General features: G+C 48.7%; 8 protein-coding genes across 8 annotated transcripts; 4 read left to right on the top strand and 4 right to left on the bottom strand.

Moving 5' to 3' along the window:
- Positions 1-2656: 2656 nt before the first annotated feature.
- HXT5_1 (sugar porter family MFS transporter) lies at positions 2657-4596 on the top strand (the record flags this gene model as incomplete). The annotated part of the gene is made up of 4 exons (XM_046084051.1): positions 2657-2864; positions 2921-3033; positions 3099-4051; positions 4194-4596. The coding sequence occupies 4 exons, from the start codon at positions 2657-2659 to the stop codon at positions 4594-4596; spliced, it is 1677 nt and encodes a 558-aa protein (XP_045940014.1).
- A 926-nt stretch (positions 4597-5522) lies between these two features.
- On the bottom strand, positions 5523-7306 carry LDX57_002399 (MFS transporter; the record flags this gene model as incomplete). The annotated part of the gene is made up of 4 exons (XM_046084050.1): positions 5523-5855; positions 5910-6784; positions 6870-7138; positions 7191-7306. The coding sequence occupies 4 exons, from the start codon at positions 7304-7306 to the stop codon at positions 5523-5525; spliced, it is 1593 nt and encodes a 530-aa protein (XP_045940013.1).
- Positions 7307-8497: 1191 nt separating this feature from the next.
- Positions 8498-9625, top strand: LDX57_002398 (fungal specific transcription factor domain-containing protein; the record flags this gene model as incomplete). The annotated part of the gene is made up of 5 exons (XM_046084049.1): positions 8498-8530; positions 8578-8999; positions 9123-9368; positions 9428-9542; positions 9590-9625. 5 exons carry the CDS (start codon positions 8498-8500, stop codon positions 9623-9625), a joined length of 852 nt encoding a protein of 283 aa, XP_045940012.1.
- Positions 9626-9851: 226 nt separating this feature from the next.
- LDX57_002397 (uncharacterized protein) lies at positions 9852-10160 on the bottom strand (the record flags this gene model as incomplete). Its single annotated transcript, XM_046084048.1, has 3 exons — positions 9852-9883; positions 9945-10009; positions 10069-10160. 3 exons carry the CDS (start codon positions 10158-10160, stop codon positions 9852-9854), a joined length of 189 nt encoding a protein of 62 aa, XP_045940011.1.
- A 522-nt stretch (positions 10161-10682) lies between these two features.
- On the bottom strand, positions 10683-11477 carry LDX57_002396 (FMN-binding negative transcriptional regulator; the record flags this gene model as incomplete). The annotated part of the gene is made up of 1 exon (XM_046084047.1): positions 10683-11477. The coding sequence occupies one exon, from the start codon at positions 11475-11477 to the stop codon at positions 10683-10685; it is 795 nt and encodes a 264-aa protein (XP_045940010.1).
- A 2960-nt stretch (positions 11478-14437) lies between these two features.
- On the top strand, positions 14438-15802 carry LDX57_002395 (uncharacterized protein; the record flags this gene model as incomplete). The annotated part of the gene is made up of 1 exon (XM_046084046.1): positions 14438-15802. The coding sequence occupies one exon, from the start codon at positions 14438-14440 to the stop codon at positions 15701-15703; it is 1266 nt and encodes a 421-aa protein (XP_045940009.1). The 3' UTR covers positions 15704-15802.
- Positions 15803-16292: 490 nt separating this feature from the next.
- On the bottom strand, positions 16293-16685 carry LDX57_002394 (uncharacterized protein; the record flags this gene model as incomplete). Its single annotated transcript, XM_046084045.1, has 1 exon — positions 16293-16685. The coding sequence occupies one exon, from the start codon at positions 16683-16685 to the stop codon at positions 16293-16295; it is 393 nt and encodes a 130-aa protein (XP_045940008.1).
- Positions 16686-17584: 899 nt separating this feature from the next.
- LDX57_002393 (uncharacterized protein) lies at positions 17585-18532 on the top strand (the record flags this gene model as incomplete). Its single annotated transcript, XM_046084044.1, has 2 exons — positions 17585-17798; positions 17973-18532. 2 exons carry the CDS (start codon positions 17585-17587, stop codon positions 18530-18532), a joined length of 774 nt encoding a protein of 257 aa, XP_045940007.1.
- Positions 18533-18573: the final 41 nt, after the last annotated feature.

Genomic DNA, 18573 nt, shown 5'->3' with positions numbered 1-18573 from the left:
ATGGGGAGTAATGGTGGCATCACATTTTCTGCCATGGCTGTCGGTGTGCATTATCCAAGACTAGTCTATTCAATGACCTTGTCAAATGATTCCATGATGCATGTTGACTTGGTCCGGCCGGGATGAGCGGCAAGGATGATGCCACATTTGAAATTCTGATGGTGAGAAGCTTGAATAAGTCTTGTGCTTCATGGATGCAACGATCTTGCATCGGTGTTGTTATGCAATGATGTTACGTTACCATGATGATCAAAATAATTGTAACCATCATGAAGAGGCCTCGACTCCGTATGGATGATACTGTCTGTCACGTGGTGCCAGCTATTGCGACGGTGCAAGGATTGTGGCCTTTGTATGAAACTATGATTACATCGGCGTGCTCCGTAGAAAAGCAGATGTCTGGTTTCTATTATGAAATCGAGTCCGATGGTGAGACATCGGCTTTTCCGTGACCAAGTTTTTATTTCGATTTTATTTGCTCGCTGATTGACTGTGGTAAATGAGAACTACACAGTAGTACCGGATTCTGGATCCAATTGCCAGGTACAGTTTTTGCTCGGCACAATGTCGGTCTTTCTCAGAAATTCTCTGCAATAAACATGACCGAGATATCTCCTGCTGAGATACTCATGAGATCTAGAGATTAATTCTGTTCGCTATAGTACCTTGTAGAAGCTTGAACGCAAGGAACGGCATCTTTATTGCCTGTTGTTGCTGTGTCTGTTGCATGACCAGCGACCGGCAACGCGAGTATCATACCACGGTGGCCATCCGAAAGTGAGCAGCTGCAGTGCCGATCGACCCGACCAAGCCATGGCCCGGTGAAGAAATTTTCACTAGACTGGCTGCTGATCCCGTCTCATCTCGACGGCATGCCGACCAAAGGAGATGAAAATCAAATTCACCGGGACCCGAAATGGTTTGGAATAGCTGGGCCGACCAGAAGTTGACCGGTGAAGTTCCGAGCTGGATCAGGTCGCAGGGGAATGGTGAGACATGGTTGGATGAGCGAGAGGATCTCGACCGTGCCTACGTCAACTGCACTAACGATTTCTCTTACATAGCGAGATAAGAGTCAATCCAAATGAAAAACTCTGCGTGTGGGTCCCCTAGACACACTAGAGATAACGGAACCAGCGATCCACCTCTCGGTGAGCTCCAAACGGGATGGTAGAGTTTCCCGTTCACCGCGAGACGACCGGTTGCTGGCCGAATCGGTATACCGATGACCAGACGATCCCGATTCCGACTCGGTGTGCCGATATTTCGGTTCTCCTTATCTTTTCCTGCGGACTAGATGCCTCCGAAAGAGTTTTATAAAAGATCATGTTCGCAGTCGCCATTTCCCCCTTGCCTCTTTCTTGGGTTTTCGCCTCATCCAGTGTTCTCCCAACACCCTGGCCTGCCGAGGGTTACACTTTCTTGGATTTTTCTTGGGCTTGTCGCACTTTGCCCGTGCCTGAGATCGCCAACCAAATCGTTCTCTGGTCGGATCCACTCGGAATGATCTGCCGCGCCTCTCGGCGCCGGAAACCTAGCTACGAGTAACGAGTCCGTCAGGCAGGATTTTTTTTCTTTTCTTTTTTTTTTTTTCTCAGCCGAGTTCACTTCGTCCCCTGAGAGCTAAAAACAAAAAAGGGAAAGAAGAAAAAAAATCTAACGGACAGCACAAATGAGTGGACCTCGTTAAGAGCTCTCTGTTTAGGAAAAATCATCAACTGTTGCAGTGGATCGCCTGTTTCAGCGCCGCTAATTCTCCGTTGTTGAGAATCTGCGAACTGCAGACACATTTGGAGTGGCAAATCCTACTCTGTACGCTGACACCTAGAGAGGGTGTTGATGGACGTCACTTGGTATTCTGTGGGTGGTGAGATGCAGTCCTGTCATGGATATAGAAAAGTTAGTGATAGAACAGTCAATATAAGCAGTTTTGCAGAACTAAATGGTAGCACCTGTCATACTTGAACAATTCCGTGATCTTTCCATGTAACCTAGAAAACTCGCCGAAAAACTTCCATACCAATCGTTCGTTGCTCCTTCGCCAAGAGCGTCACAAATGGGAAAACTATCATCCATCCGTCACAGTGATCGATTGCCTGACTAGTCAACATGCACGAAGTCGCTACGACACGGCGACGACGTTCGCCCCCCATCGCTTTCTCGCACCCGGTCTCTCTCCAGGCCATTACTCCACTGTCTCCCCACCCCAAACTTCTCTGTCGAACGTCCAAGAAGCACTCCGGCCTCTAGCTCCGGACTATCGTCCCTCGTTGGTCTGCCATCGGGCCCTTGAGATCTGGGCCCCCGTTTTTCTTGCCATGGTCCTACCCCGAGAATGGGGTTCCTCCGGCCCTCCAATCCCTGGGCTGTGGCATGGAGGTCAATTGCCGACCGATGGAGCGTCAATTTCTTCATTTCGCTCATATTATTCTTAGCCTGGTTTTAGTTATTCGAGGTGAATTTCCTGATCCCGCACTATGACATCGTCCTAGGCCCAAATTCACTGCGGCTGTCTATATATCTCTCCCCCGGTCCCTCCGGTCTCTCCGGAATTTTTCTTTCCTCTCCATTCTTCTCTCTCCCCCTTTACCTCCCTTGACACCTTTCACCTACCCCATCTTTCAGGATTCAATTGTTCGGGAATCCAATCGACAACATGGGTGTCTCTAATCTTATGGGCCGGCTCAAGCCCCAGGCCGTTGAGCACGAACATTCGGAGACTCCCACTCCTGCCAGAACCGATTCCACCATCGAGAAGGACAACATCACCATCGATGACTCTCCTGTCAAGTACCTGACATGGCGCTCGTTCATGCTGGGTATTGTCGTCTCTATGGGTGGTTTCATCTTCGGTTACTCTACTGGTAGGTTATAGCGCTGGAGCTTATGGGAGATCAGGATCAAGTCTGACATGCCACAGGTCAAATCTCTGGTTTCACTACCATGGCCGATTTCAAGATGCGTTTTGCTGAGCAGCAGGCCAACGGCGAGTATGTCTTTGACAACGTCCGTAACGGTCTGATTGTCGGTCTGGTAGGTTTATTCCCCTGGATATATCTCACGAGCCTTTGAAGTGATCCAACTAACCCTCCGAAAAGCTGTGTATTGGTACCATGATTGGTGCTCTAGTTGCTGCCCCTATCGCCGATCGTTTCGGTCGCAAGTACTCCATGACTCTCTGGTCCATCATCCACATGGTCGGCATCATCGTCCAGATGGCCACCGACTCCAAGTGGTACCAGGTCGCCGTCGGCCGTCTGGTGGCCGGTCTCGGTGTCGGTGCTCTTTCCAGCGTGGTTCCCATGTACCAGAGTGAGTCTGCTCCTCGCCAGGTCCGTGGTGCCATGGTCAGTGCCTTCCAGCTCTTCGTCGCCTTCGGTATCTTCATCTCCTACCTGATCAACTTCGGTACCGAGTCCATCCAGTCGACTGCCTCTTGGCGTATCACCATGGGCATCGGTTTCGCCTGGCCCCTGATCCTCGGTGTCGGAAGTATGTTCCTGCCCGAGTCCCCCCGTTATGCCTACCGCAACGGCCGTATCGATGAGGCTCGTGAGGTCATGTGCAAGCTCTACGGTGTCGGTCCCAACCACCGCTGCGTCGTCCAGGAGATGAAGGATATGAAGGACAAGCTCGACGAGGAGCGCGCTGCCGGAGTTGCTGCCTGGTACGAGGTCTTCACTGGCCCTCGTATGCTCTACCGTACCTTGCTCGGAATCGCCCTGCAGTCTCTCCAGCAGCTTACCGGTGCCAACTTCATCTTCTACTACGGAAACAGTCTCTTTACCTCCACCGGTCTTGACAACAGCTACGTCACTCAGATCATTCTGGGTGCTGTCAACTTCGGTATGACCCTGCCTGGTCTGTACGTCGTCGAGCACTTCGGTCGTCGTAACAGTCTGATGGTCGGTGCCGGATGGATGTTCATCTGCTTCATGATCTGGGCTTCCGTCGGTCACTTCGCCCTGGACGTTGCCGAGCCCCAGAACACTCCCCAGGCCGGTACTGCCATGATTGTCTTCACCTGCTTCTTCATTGTCGGCTTCTCTACGTAAGTCTTCTTGCCCCATCCCGCTCCTGATTATATAATCCACGCCTTGGCTTCCCAATTTCCCCACCGCCCGGCAATATACTTTAAATGGCCTCACAAACCCCTTTGAGATGTCCAAATAGCTAACAGTATCGCGTTACAGTACCTGGGGACCTATCGTCTGGTCGGTCTGCTCTGAGATGTACCCCTCCCGCTACCGTGCCACCAGCATTGGAATTGCCACTGCCGCCAACTGGACCTGGAACTTCCTCATCTCCTTCTTCACCCCCTTCATCTCCGGTGCGATCGACTTCGCCTACGGTTACGTGTTCGCCGGATGCTGTCTTGCTGGTGTCTTCATTGTGTTCTTCTTCGTCAACGAGACCCAAGGCCGCACCCTCGAGGAAGTCGACACCATGTACGTCCTGCACGTCACTCCCTGGAAGAGCGCCAACTGGACTCCTCCCGAGGGTGTTGTCGAGGACATGCACGGCCCCCCTGGAACTCCCAAGCAGGAGCACGGCGGCCAGACCGAGCACAGCGAGCCCACTGAGATCCGGGAGTAAAGGAATAGAAGACAACAAGCCTAGGGCTGTGTCTTATTCCCCCTCTCTCCAACGGAGGCTGGGCTTTTGATGGAGGAGGTGTTGTAGCATGTCATTTCTTTTTCCTCTTCTCTTCTCTTCTCTTATTGATATCCATGCATTTTTCCTCGGTGTGATTGGATTGGAATAACTCAACTATCATCTTTATGTCTATATTTGATCCTTTCACTCTTTTGCATGCGTCGACGCTTTGATGTCAGGACACGCAAAAGCTACGGGTCTACGATAGTTTTCTTTTCCGCGGCGTTTTTCTCAAGGGTTGGGCATATGCATATCGGGTCTTGTTCTTTATTAATTGTAGATAGCTAGCTCAAGCAATCGATTCTATCGTATAATGGATTGGTGTTGGTTTTTACTTGTAGGGGTTGGCGCGTCTATGTCTCAGACTGAGTTTTTTGGGCTCATTACTCCGATGTCTCTCCGAATTTATGAACCTTTTCTAGTGGGGTTGCGAACTCAATACTAGGTTCAGGTATCTTGATCCCGTATGGTCGTCATGGTATAGTAAGTATTTGTCGTCATCGCCTATCATTCCGGGACGTTCCTTTCATCCTGCAATCCCTAGTGTATGCTCAAGCCCATCTTACGATGCTTGCTGTCAATCGACCGCGTGCATCCTCCACTTTGTAATGCTCAATACCAATTCCTCCATCCTGTATTGTCAGCTTACTGGAAGCTGCTGATCTCTCGATCCCATGAGAACTGTCAAACGACCTCAGTACTTACTACTTCCTCGATGTAGACTTCCAACAAGACCATTGGGTGTGGCAAAGCGAAGGATTGTGTTAAGTATAAACAGATCGTAACCCTAGTCTATTATCTAATGATTATTGTCCAAATATTCCCCAAGTCCTGCCACTGTCTCTCAACAAAGTACTTAAGGTATGTCAGTTTGTGTCGATATTCACCGCAAACTTGCTGTTCTTGCGGATTCTCGGTCCGTAGATGTATAGTAGGTAAGGCACAAAAGCCATCACTCCACTAACAGCCCCCAGGATCGTGAGTGTATACTGCACCCCCAGAGCCCGATAAATCGGACCTCCTGCAACAGTCACGCCTCCTGCAACCACATATCGCGTGAAAACAAGGAAACCTAGTGCAGAAGCCGAATATGTATCGTAAGAATCGATGAGGTACATGTATGAAACAATAAAGATAGTGGTGATGCCGAAACCGAAGAGGACAGATCCGATGAGGGGCGACCAAATCGAAATTGTTGGCTAGAAGATGATTAGATTTTTTTATTCGCTTCAGGGACATATCTCAAAACTTACATTGCTGGTCCACCCCATCCAGAACAAACTGATCGGCACGGCTGGTGCACCTCCAAGCATTGTATACCAGAGTCTCATCTCAGGGGCAATGGTCGATTTCTCTCGAGCATAAGCCTTTGCAGTCCAGCTGTAAACCACCGGCACCACGCAGCCAACAAGCAAGACCCCGACAAGCATACCCGCCCAGCAAATGCTCGTCAGGCCCTCTGAGATACCGTATGCTTCACCGAAGACATATGTATAGCCCTCTAGGAAAGTAAAGATGACGATATAGATGATAGTCAAATAGAGCGAGACGAGAATGATGATCAGTTCCGAGTAGAACATCGCAAATGGCCGGTACACCGAGAGCTTCAGGCGCTGGCCCAGACTCTCCCGTTTCATCTCCATCGGCGCCCTGTATCTCTCATCACCGGTTTCCTGTCGAAGGACCGAGGCCTTCCAATGGAGGATCAGATTGCCATAGGTCTCAGGTTGGAATAGGAGCACCAGGACCAGGACTGCGCCGCCCATGATCAGCATTGTCCACTCTAACCAACGCCAGCCAATCGTGGTTGGGATATAGCTTCCAATTATCTGTCCGGCCATCGGCCCTGCAAATGCGGGAATAGCATATATAGGAAAAGCATAGGCCTTCTCGACCGGATTCCATAGATCTGCAATCGTGCCGCCGGCGCAGCTTAGCGGAGTAGAGGCGAAAAACCCGGCGATGAAGCGAAAGATCAGATGGCTGTGGAGATCTGGGGCAAGGCCCGATGCCATGATAAAGATCAAAAATAGAAGCATCGTCGATGAATATATCGCATTACGGCCAAATGTTTCTGAGAAGGGGCCGGAGAGGAGGGAGCCGAATGCAAACCCGATGAGAAAGAGACCTTTGAAAAAACATATCAGCTTGAGTTTTTCTGAAATAAGGAGGAAGTTGAACTAATAGCAGAAGGTAGAAAGACACCGTTTTACCTGTTGCGAGAGACCCGACGACTTCAGATACATGGAAGTACTCGCTATACTCCCTCACACCGCAGGCATCAATCGCCGATGCGGCAGTGACTGCAAATGCGATCAAAGAGACCAGCAGGGTCATGCAGATTTTGCGCGCGATGCTTTGATTAGCAGGGTTCAAAGGATCATTTGGCCCTTCCCAGCCCACAAAGATCGGGTCATTTAAACTTGTCGAATCAGTAGGGCGCGGTTTCTCCAGAGTGCCGTGATGGATGCTCAATGTACAGCTACGCAGATGTGTTAGACAAACGGGGCCCGACAGGATTTTGCAAAACTTACTCTGCATTGTGAGAAGACCCGACAGTGTAGCTCGAGCAGTTACAGTCAGTTCTTAACTCTGCCAGATACTGTTGGACTGCTTTCCGGACTCTTTGGTACTGGAAGTATGTCTCCATGGCCGCCGATCAGTGCAAGACAATGAAGGCAGATGTAGGTAAAGAGGGATCTGAGGACATAGACTGAACATGATTTAAGCTAAGCTAATTATAAAAGAAAAAGTCCGAAGTAAATTGAACTCCTCAGTTCATCTGAAGACATCGGACATCCACGGCTCCACCTGTAAAGCAGCATCTCCGATGCGTCGGAGTTAAGTGGGTCCCGTGAGCCCTAATCGCGGAGATCGGCTTCCGCCAATTGCCGTTCCGCTCTTCATGACTTCATCCTCGCGTCTCCGACCTTCAACTTCCCTGTCGGACTTTTAATTTGAAATTGTCCGTGCAAATATTCTTGGTTTCTTTTTCTTTCAATGGAGGGCAATGGTGATATCCGCTCTAACAGGTCTGTGGAGCAACTTCCTGATCCTCACCGCCGAAAGCGCAAAGCTGTCAATTGCGAGCAATGCCGACGCTCCAAGTTGCGATGCGATCGTCAGCACCCCTGTGGCGCCTGCAAGCGTCGCAGGCGCGAGGCCAGCTGCTCATACGATGCCCCCTCTGGTGCCCCAGTATCCACCAGAAAAGACCGGGCGCCCGTTACTGCTCCAGCGTCAACTGCGCTGGGCAGTGCCGGATCTCCGTCCACTCCGTCAAGACCATTCCTTGCCAGTACTTCGGTTCTACATCCTGAATTGCCCGTATCAGAAACGAACCAAGTGCCTGTAAGCGCACAATGGGAAACTGTTCTTGAAAGACCAGCCCCGGAACATGATTCTCCGCCTCTTTCCATCAGTCCGCGCATCTCGCGTCAAGAGATCATCGACTCTCTTCCCCCCAAGTCCTGTTGCGACTATCTAATCTCACACTTTTTCAAATACATCTCGGCTCTATTCCCGATTCTTCATGGACCTACATTCCAAAAGCAATATACAGCGTTTATGCAACAACCCCAAGACGTTGACTTGCCATGGCTAGCGCTACTTTTCTCTATATGCTCTCTGGCTCTGAACACTATGGATGAAACTGATCCCCGACTGGCATACTTATGGTCCCAGCTTCCTTCAAGTCCGACGCAAGTTCCTGCCACGGCTTCTCTGTCTCGCCGTCTTCTCCGTACGGCAATGACCTGCCTTTTACAGGATGAACTCTTTATCCGGCATAAATTCAGTACATTTGAGGCCTTATTAATGGTAATTTACAACCTTTCCCACAATGAGTCCGTCGACCAAGCATGGGCCTTGTTGGGTATGGCGTTGAATATTGGCATTGCATTACGGTGCAATGTGGATCAGAACCTAGGCAGCCCCATCGAGGCCGAAAGACGACGCCGCTGTTGGGCTGGTCTCTTGACGTTACATACATATCAGGGCATGATCTTCCGGGACGTTGATATGTCATATCTCCTGAGTATCAAGTCCACCGAACCAGCGGATGTCAATGACTCCGATATTACGGATAAAGCTATTTCACAGCCATCTAGCCGCGGCGAGATTACACAGATGTCAGTCATGATGGCCAAGCTTCGCCTGTTCCGACTTTCCATCCAAATCTGTCGTCATATATCGGGTCCATCCCGGTTAGATCAGCATCTACTACATGAATTCGACGCAGCGATAGCCGAGGAACAAAAGCAATGGGACACGACCTACCTAATTGATGGGTCTCCCAATATCTTGGATGCTAATAGCTACGCGTATTGGTGCGTCTTACAGACGTATGCACATCATCTCTATCTCCTTCTCCACCGGCCGTTCCACCATTCCAAAGCGCCTTGTTTTCTCCCAGCCTCTAGAGAAAGATGTATCAATTCTGGCTCAGCCTTGGTATCCATTCACAGACAGCTTTACGAAGCTCCGTTGCTTCGAAATTATTTCTGGCTCCTCAGCGGCGTCACCAGTCTGAAAGCTTTACATGCAGCCGTGGCCCTCAATTCATGTCTCCAAGACATTTCATCGGCAGTGGATCCGGGATATGACTTGAACTCTTTTCGGCAGGAAATTGAGACCCTGATTGTTCATATGAAAGATCTCTCCGGGAGAAGTCATATCTGTCTCAGGGCGTATCGGATACTTCATCATTTACAGTAGGCCACGCCTTTGTATATACCGTAGCCGGTTCCAGCTAACTGAACGCTTTCTCTAGGGTCCAAGCTAGCACGGAAAGTCTCCTAACAGAAGGCCCCGAGACGGAATTTGAAAATCTATTCGAGAACTTGATTGATATACGGGAGTGGATGGATCCAGATCTGATAAATTCGGTACGTATGGCTTATCGGAGTTTCATGCTCTCGGCTAATGTGTCCAGAACCTGGACGGTGCTTTCAACATCTTTGCGCCTTGATCAAGTTTCACGCGAGATCACTCCGAACTGAGGATTATGGAGTGAGTGGTTGTGAGTAATTTGCATAATATTATATCCAAATATGTACACATCGAGCTTCTAGCCGGGGATTATATAACAAAATCCGTACATGCCTCAGAATGCAGTTCTGCCAGAATCAGTGTATCCAGACGTGGCTCAGTTTGGTCCTCGGCAGCAAGAACCCCAGCACTGATCACTAATACTGTTATTTGAACGCCGACAGCAAGTCCCAAAACACTGATCTGCTATAAGTAAGATTAGCACCTTGAACGAACCACATCCAGAACGATACACGTACCATTGTGAGCCACGCGGCCCTCTTTCTCGCCGACACAGATGCCATGAATCTCTATGAGTATTTGACTGTCAATGTTAGATTAACGATACGTAGATTCTAAGGCTTGTTGTTATAGTATACTCACCTGCTTTTGGCATCATGAGCTTCAATGCACTCACTGGAGCGCTGTTTAGGGCTTCGTAGCCATGGAAGTGATAAGCATCGGGGTAGAGTCATGGCTGATGGGGTTTTGAGGTTTGATAAACTAGCGACTAGTGTTATAACAAAGTAACTATAATAATAACTCTCTGGTTTGTCTGTCTCCGTCAGAGCTGCTCTATATGGGGCTTATATATGGCTTTTGTATCAATCAAGACAATCACGTGTCGCTGATGCCCTAGACTCTAAGGCCGATGTCTTATAAGCCGGGCTGAATGCGGACATCCTGCGTGACAGGGGTAAATGGGATTACACCCATGGCGATACATCATTCTTCTCCGAGACATGTCCGCGCATGCACGTTGCAGCTATCTCCGCCCTCGGATCCGCATCATAGGATTAGAAATATTCCGTGGTACGTTGAATTAGGATTGAAGGTTTGTTAGAGCTACAAGGGGGCGGCATTTTGCGGGCTTTATGGGTTATTGTATGCGTCCTTGATCTATTCAGAGTCCAATAGATTTCAATGCCTCGATTCGACAAGTCTGGGTTCTTCCACAGATACAGGGCCTCAAACCCTCAACCCATGGATAGCAATTCTCAAGCCTTACGTCTTTGCATCAGATCCTGTCTCTCAGCCACAGTCCGAGCCATCTCCAATCCCGCCTCCGTCCCCAAGCTCTCAAAGCCCGCAATAACGCCCTCACGATCCTTCTCTCCCGATTCCTGACTCATTTTGAACTTGCCCCCGAGCCGAGTAATCTCCACTTCCACCCCAATGATATTCTTCTGCAGAATCGCAATATAGCGATCAGGCGCATCCGACACCTTCCAGGGCCCCTTCTTCCCTCCCTCCCCAGTGTACCCCATCACATCAGTCTCGGCATGCTGAGAGAGATCTGCAATCTGTCGAGACAGGTACTCCGTTGAGTGGGTGCTATTGTCGAAATACACCGTTGCTTTTCCGTACGCTTGCACGGCCGCATAATTCCACGTCGGGACCACCTTGCCCGTTGCGGGCTTCGTGTCGGTGTAGAACTTAGGCGTGACGTAGTGATGCACAGGTGCTGTGAAGAGAACAAGGACTTCGTTTTCGAGTTGGATGCCGCCGGTTGCTGTTGGTTCTGATGTTCCATCGGAGATAGCAGTCGCGGTGGCCGACGCTATCATGGCTTTGGCTTGAGGGTTCTGTCGCGCCATGTGGCCTCGTAGGACGCCGAGTTCGGACTCGCTGGACTCATCGCTCACATCTAGTAACCAGGGAATGTGGCTTGTTTGAAGGAAAGGGTATTCCGGTGATGGGATGGCCGTGGTGAAGGTTCCGAGGGGATTGTCTTTGATGAATTGGCGGAGAGTAGGGATGTGGCATTCTGCGTGAATTGACCGGAGATACATGACGGAGAGGAATTATCAAACAGAGAAGAGTTGGTGGGCAATCGAGAGAAGTTGAATGATTGATCATCACAAATTGAGGAACTATTTAGCCCTCGGAGTTATCGACGGAGGACATCGTCGGAGTTCCGTTCCATTCAAGTGGGAACGGACATCCGATCGATCTCGACTCGGAGAATCGAGTGGTCCCCCCATAGTTCTCTATTGATCATGCGTCGCAGGTTTAGCTGGGAGATGTGATCGCAAGATCTGATTCATTTGTTTCTCTCTCTGTCCGAGTTATTTGGGATCGAGTGACCGATTTAGAGCGATCAGGACTCAGTATGCAGTGCTTCTTCTCCCTTGTACTTTGGCTATCACGGAACATGATGAATTGATGAATTGGTTCGCTCGTTAGATATCCCCAGATTGCCTTGTTTTCCTGTTACCTCTGCTCCTTGAAAATCTATCTGGTTGACAACAAACAGCTGTTGACTCAAGTCTACAGTAGGAGTATAGATAAGGTGAGAGCCTGAACGGAAGACAGAAGGACCAGCCTCAGAACCCGTTTCGTTTCCGGATCTATTTCATATTTAAGCTTGTTAGTGAATGATTCTTTCACTCAGAGAAAGGATGATGGAATGAAGGAAAGGTTATAAACCGACCGATAGCTTGCTGCCATGACTGTCAACAGTCCAGAATCAACCATTCCTTCAACCTATCCCCATAAGACACCTGGCATGCTCCGATGGGCTCGAATCGCGCAGAGCATTCCCGAAGCTGCTAGCGGTCTGTATCCTTGGGTTGATTTATATATAATCTTGTAGAAGCTCGTACATTTACATATACCAACATACACGGGCGCACTACTGCGTACAATCGTGTACGCAGCGTACAACTGTGTACAACTTTGCTATATTACTACGGTGTCAACCTCTTGGAGGACTACGCGCTTGCCAAATCTCTTTAGAACGCATATTCTCGCGTTCCAGGAAGGAAAATGACATTTTCTTTAGATTACAACACACTAAATGACATATCAAAACCGGATCTTCCATACGTCGATGGCTTCGAATTCTCAGTCATCGAATATTTTCCTCCTGAACCGCGGATCAAGAGCTTCATGCTTACTTTGGATGAAGCTGCCAAGAGAGCCAATTTAGATGTCTTAACGCGCTGCCTTACACATAAGCCTATATCTGGTCAGCAGGGCTCTCGATGCCTACGTCTCAAGATACGCGAGGCGATTCGAGTCGGCGATGAAAAGACTTCGCAAATAGTTTTGGTGGATGTTATATCAGGTCAACTTTCCAGTACCCGCATTGTTGCGAAACTGTACGATCCTCTATATTATGATCATTCGAATGATGATGTGGGTCCCTTCCTTTTCGTTGACGTTGAATACACCCGGGAGAGTGCTGCCTACAGGTACCTACATGGCCAAGGACAGAAATGTATTCCTCGCTACTATGGCTCTTACTCCATGGATCTCAGCCATTCTGATCACCAAATTCGCACGGTACGATTAATACTGCTGGAACACGTCAAGGGGTCTCCTATGGTTACTATTCATCCAAACGACTTCCCTGACTGCTTTTGGAAAGCCGTGATGAAGCAAATCGTTGACGTCGAGTCGCAACTCTACAAGATCAATTTGAGACACGGCGATACGCATCCGCGGAATGTCATTATCCAAGATCACAATATCGAAAAGTCCGAACCACGCGTTAAGTTCATTGACTTTGGGTATGCAGTTATCGGTCGGTCTCCTAACCCGCAAAACAAGGAGCAGGAAAGGAGATTCCTCCCGGGGGTATATATCAGTCCACTACTTAGGTGGTTTAAGGCTCGGGGTAGAGAACCTGTTTGTAACTTCCAGGATTGGATGAATTGGGATTGGAACGAGTGGCTACTCGGAACTTATCTGTCGGACAAGGAAAACATCACTCCTGAAATGATAAGGAATTGGCTCCCAGTCCGCATGCACCAGCAGTTCCAGAGATTAATTGAACTAAGATGATCTTGTGAGTTTTTTTCCCTCATTCCCTTTGCTTGTCTAGTTTGGCCATATTGTATATATTGTCTACTAGAGTAGTTACAAAGATCTCTATTTTATATTATATTATCTGCCGTATATTATGTATTTCTTCGATCGGACTTTTTTTGAGGATCTATAAAATATAAGCTTATTAGAGACGAGGCCCAGCATTCCAAAATGGAAGTCTTGGTTTCGTATGCTGGCAGAATAAGCTCCAAGCAATTATTGTAGCGCTTGTTGAGAAAGTGTAACCGCCAAAACAGATCCGCAAGGCGCCCCAACAATTCCTCCAACCATCTCTACATCTGCCTTGTCTTGAATCTTCAGGGAGATAGAACAGGTCCTGAGGAGGCTTTAGACACGCATTTTACCGGAAAACAAGAGCAACCTCGCCTATAGTCCCCCCTATATCTTCATGTTGAATGATGCAGGATCACGCAACGTACAGTAAACAGAGGCTCAGAGCCAACCTAGATTGTCTAATGTAATAATAAATAGGAGATATCCTGGGCTGACAAATTGCAAAATGTCACATAATCCTTTTTAAAGGAAAGAAGCAGGAACAATCCGTTTCCTCAGATTTACGTCGTCATACCGGCACTTTCCAATCTGGATCTGCAGATATATTAGTGTCCTCCCCATCCTCCCTTCTCCAATTTCGTCTTTCTCCATTTTATGCTCTATGCTGAAGTTTCTTCTTTGTCCATGTCTCGCACACCTTGTTGCAATCAGCTGATCCCATCAAGGCAAACTCTACTAATTGAATGCTGAAACAGATTCTCGAAGCCTGCCAGGTGATAGCAGCACGTCGATCGAAGTCCAAACTTCCCACCTGTTCCAATATTCTTGTATGCCTGATTCTGAATGCTGGTTTATTTGTCATTGCATATAGCTGAAAGCAGCTCTGGTCTACATCTGAGACGAAGGAAGGGTTTCAGCACCGAAAATGGCCCAGAAGAGGCACTATTTCGCGGCGACCTTCAGTGGACTTGTCCATGAGCTCGATGTCTTCCACAAAGATCGTACGATTCCATATTTAACTACGGCGAATCGGCCCTCTTCGCTCCGTTGGAAGGATGCTTTGAAAAAGCTCGAGGATCCGGACTCTGACCTTCCAGAATACTCCCAGGGCTCTTCCTCCAACGCCGAGCAGGCAGATTCTGCCATCAACAAAGAGCGATATCTTGTGGTGGGCATTATTCCTCATCCTAGCTCGCTCGATGTCAAGGAACCCGGTGTTCATACCATGTCCGACGAGCATTTCGCCTTGGAGGCTGTCACGCCCGTTCGACGTGATGTTAAACGCCACAAACCAAAGTTTTACGTTTTGTTGGAGGTTGAGCCAACCACTCCGCGATACGGTGCTTTCCCGGTCAGTCCCGAAGACATATTCTACTTCTTAGAGTACCGAACCGATGTGAAGTCCGTTAGAGATCGACGGACTCAATGGACCGAGAAGGTTCGAGTCGCAGCTGTGATGCCTTCAGCCGAGCCGCGACGTTCCTACCGCTGGTTGAACGGCTCACAACGCGTGGCTGAGAGACATCCTCCCGTATCCCCGGATGGAAAACCTCGTGATAATTCAATCAAGTTTATTTGGGAACAGTTCCTCAACCCAACGTCGGGGATTGAACTCTCCCCGAAGAACGCTGAGCAGCTGGCCGTCGAGATTCTGAAACGGTGGCCGACCCTTCAACGTCACAACGTCACAGGCGAGAAACTAGTGCGCCTGCGACGTGGGATCGTCGAATCGAAGTCTAAAATTGGGTGGAGCAGGGCTTATGGATTCCTGGCACTCGGCTGCGAATCACCCTTGGATAGCCCTAACTTGGGCGAGCTGGTCGTCGGTTTTCTGGATACAATTGATAAGATCCGAAAACTCGGTCCTGGAAAGACACCGCGCTTTGTCAAAGATATGGTCTTGGGCGAACTCTCAAAAGCGATAGATGTCACGAAGAATGTGCAGACCAGCAGCGAAGACGCAGCTAAAATACTCCAGACGCCAGCTGAAGCCGAACTTTTCAAGCTCTTCATACATCAGTTAGAAGACGTGTTGGTGAACACGGATACTATGCAGCAAACCTACTTCAGGATTCGGGACATCTTGACAGACTACGGCGAGCAGTCAGGGAAGGAACATAGTGCTGTAGCAGACCAAATGCGAGTGTTGATGGACATTCTGCAGAGTGTGCGCACTGCTTTGATGAGGTGAAGACCTGGTTTCTGTCTCCAGTTTTATATTGATGGCATTCTTCTTGTTTACTTTTGCAAGGAAGTATGAAGTACTGTACGTTATTAAACCTCTATTTAATAGTCTATATTTGTTCTTTTTTGGAATTAATCTATCATTACTTTATTCCCTTACATCTGCGTGAGATCCCTTTCTACGTACCCCGATGATTATGACTGTGGGTTAGTGTTAGAGGGCCTTACATGAATGAAGCCTGCAAATCTCGTGAACAGAGTAATTTTATCAATCAGAGTTTAGTAATTTGTTATGGCCAAGCTATTAGAGTACCAAGCTAGCAGACCAACAAATACCATGTAGAGAGTCTAAGATCGCAAGACTTTGTAGATGCAATGCATAACGTGCTCAAACACCAACCCACATGAATTCAGACTTTCGTTCCGTCCATACGCCATGTGATTGAGGTTGACAATGGAATGTCAAGTCAGACGGGAGAGAAGGCAAAAAAAGAAAGGCAACATTTGACCCCAATGCAAAGACCAAATCACCATTTCCAACATCAACAGTCACCATCATCACCACGAACACACCACAACCCCACCATCCCAGAATCCTAACCCTCCCTCTCCAACGCCTTCATCTCCTCAATTGCCTCTGACATCTTATCCTCCACCATCGGTCTCTTCCTATCGCGAGAATACACCCTACACAGATCCACCACCAGCTCGCGGATCTGCGCCACCGGATCCTGCAACAAGATCTGATCTCGCATGTCGTTGAGCATCGCCAGCTCCCTCTCCGCTTGCTCGATCCGCGCCTTCATGTCGCGTAGCTTGTCGATTTGTTTGTTTTTGAGCTGTTTGCCGACGCGGATGGCCTCGAGCGCGGACTTGGTCCAGTCGGGGTCGTCGGCTCGCGTGCAAGACTTCTTGGAGGCGGGGGAGGAGGAGGTGGTGGTGGTGGTAGAGGTGGAAGGGGGGCTAGAAGAGCGTTTTGGGAGTGGCATTGTTGTTCTGGGTTGGGTGTGGAGGGTTGGGAAGATTGGTGTTTGAGATTTGTTTTGGTTCTTTTCAGTTGTATGGGGATGGATGTTAGGAATCTCAGTCATTGAAAAATAGCCTGGGGCTTATACAAACCTTGAATGGGCTTAACAGTCCGCGTGCTTGCTTTGTCGCCGTTGAAGTATCTAGGGATTTGTGTCTTCTTGTAGGCGTGGCAGTCCTAGCCAGGTCTAGAACCTCGTTAGCACGGCATGGAGGTATGTAGCTGGTAGAATAGAGAGGGGCACTGACTTGAGGGTGGTGTATCTGTGTCCTCGAATTCAGCGGAGAGGATAAGAGATGAGAGGGAAGATGAGCAATGTGGGAGAGGTGAAGATGGAAGAACTCACCAGTCCAGTTTCAGTTTGGGAGACGATGCGATGGAGGTGAATGTTTGTTGTTGACAGAAGAAGCCACTTTCCAGCGATCTGCGCGCTGCATCCTGTCTGTCTTTTCTTTCTTTCTCATTCACCAAAGACTATGAATACTATCAGTTCATCCAAAAATTTCTGTGCAATCATAAAAACCAAATTTCTACTGCGCTTCCATAAACATACATAATCATAATAATGACGCATCTTCCTATCAATTCCGCCAACATTCGCACCCCCCTATGTAATACTGATCCCATCACCTCTGAAAACCATGGCACAGCTCCCATTCCATATAAATCTAGATGCTAATCTTTTTTCTAATAAGTCTCGCCCTTTCTCATTTCATGACCCATCTACCAATGCTCCATAGAGCCTGCCAACTTCCCCATCCATTCACTAATCCTGCCATCAACAAACAACAAACACCAAGCAGTCAACCAAAAGGCAGACGCAAAAACAAAGAAGAAAACAAAAGCAAAAGAAAAAGCAAAATGGACTTCACCCATCCCCACCACCACACCACTCTGTTCAATCCGCCTGACCCCAGCGCCGGTAGCGATTTCACCTATGACTTTAACGTCCGCGGAACTGATCATCGCCGCCATCGTAGTCACAAAGTCCATCGCGTTGACCCCCATGGGAAGAAGGAGGAGGAGCAGGCGGAACTCGTACATGATATTGTGCTAGGGCCGGCGGATACTTTGTGTAAGTACCGTTCCTCTCTTTACCTCTGCCTCTGTGTCTATGTCTCGAGCAGGCGAGTTCGATGGTTGTGGTCTTTCTTCTCTTATACTATTGGGAGAAGATATGAGGGGCGGATGCTGGGTTCTAGGTTAAGAAAAGTCCTGCTAATAATGACCGGGTACTATATTTGTGCAGTTCCCATAATCGACGGTTCTCAAAACAGCAAGGAGAAAAAGCACGCTCAGGATAAACAGATGACAAATGGCCTGACGAAGACCATGGACTTTACCATCACAGACAAAGTGGAAGGAAAAGGAACCAAGAACCAGGAGAGTAAGGACAGCAAGGAGAGTCAGGAATACGTGCGAGGGCTTGAAACCGATGAAGTCGTGAACAATGAAGTTGAGCAGAACGGAAATGACAAGACGGATCAGAATATCAAAACGAAAGAGGAAGAACACGGTGCCGACAACGAAGTTCAACAGGAGAGGAAAGAGAAGAAAGAGAAAGATAAGGCAGGTCTACAGAGACGGCAGGAAGAAGCGGCAAAACGCCAGAGACTGGAAGATGAGATAACGGAGACAAGAACGCCGATAGATCTAGCGGAGGATCTGGAATCGAAGACTGAGACAACGACCAAGGTAGATGTGAAGACGAAGGAGGTGCCAGAGACGAAGGCAAAGTCGAAGGCTAGGATCCTAATCACGCGGATCAAGGCAAGGTTCATGAAGACGGTGACGGAGCTGAGGAAGTAATTCAATCTCTACCATACTTAATAGCTAATGCGGCATTCTCT

This window comes from Aspergillus melleus (genome assembly GCF_016097325.1).
Source record: "Aspergillus melleus strain CBS 546.65 chromosome Unknown contig1, whole genome shotgun sequence".
NCBI classification, from domain to species: domain Eukaryota; kingdom Fungi; phylum Ascomycota; class Eurotiomycetes; order Eurotiales; family Aspergillaceae; genus Aspergillus; species Aspergillus melleus.
The sequence above is the reverse complement of the archived record's forward strand: the minus strand, read 5'-3'. Positions and strand labels throughout refer to the sequence as shown.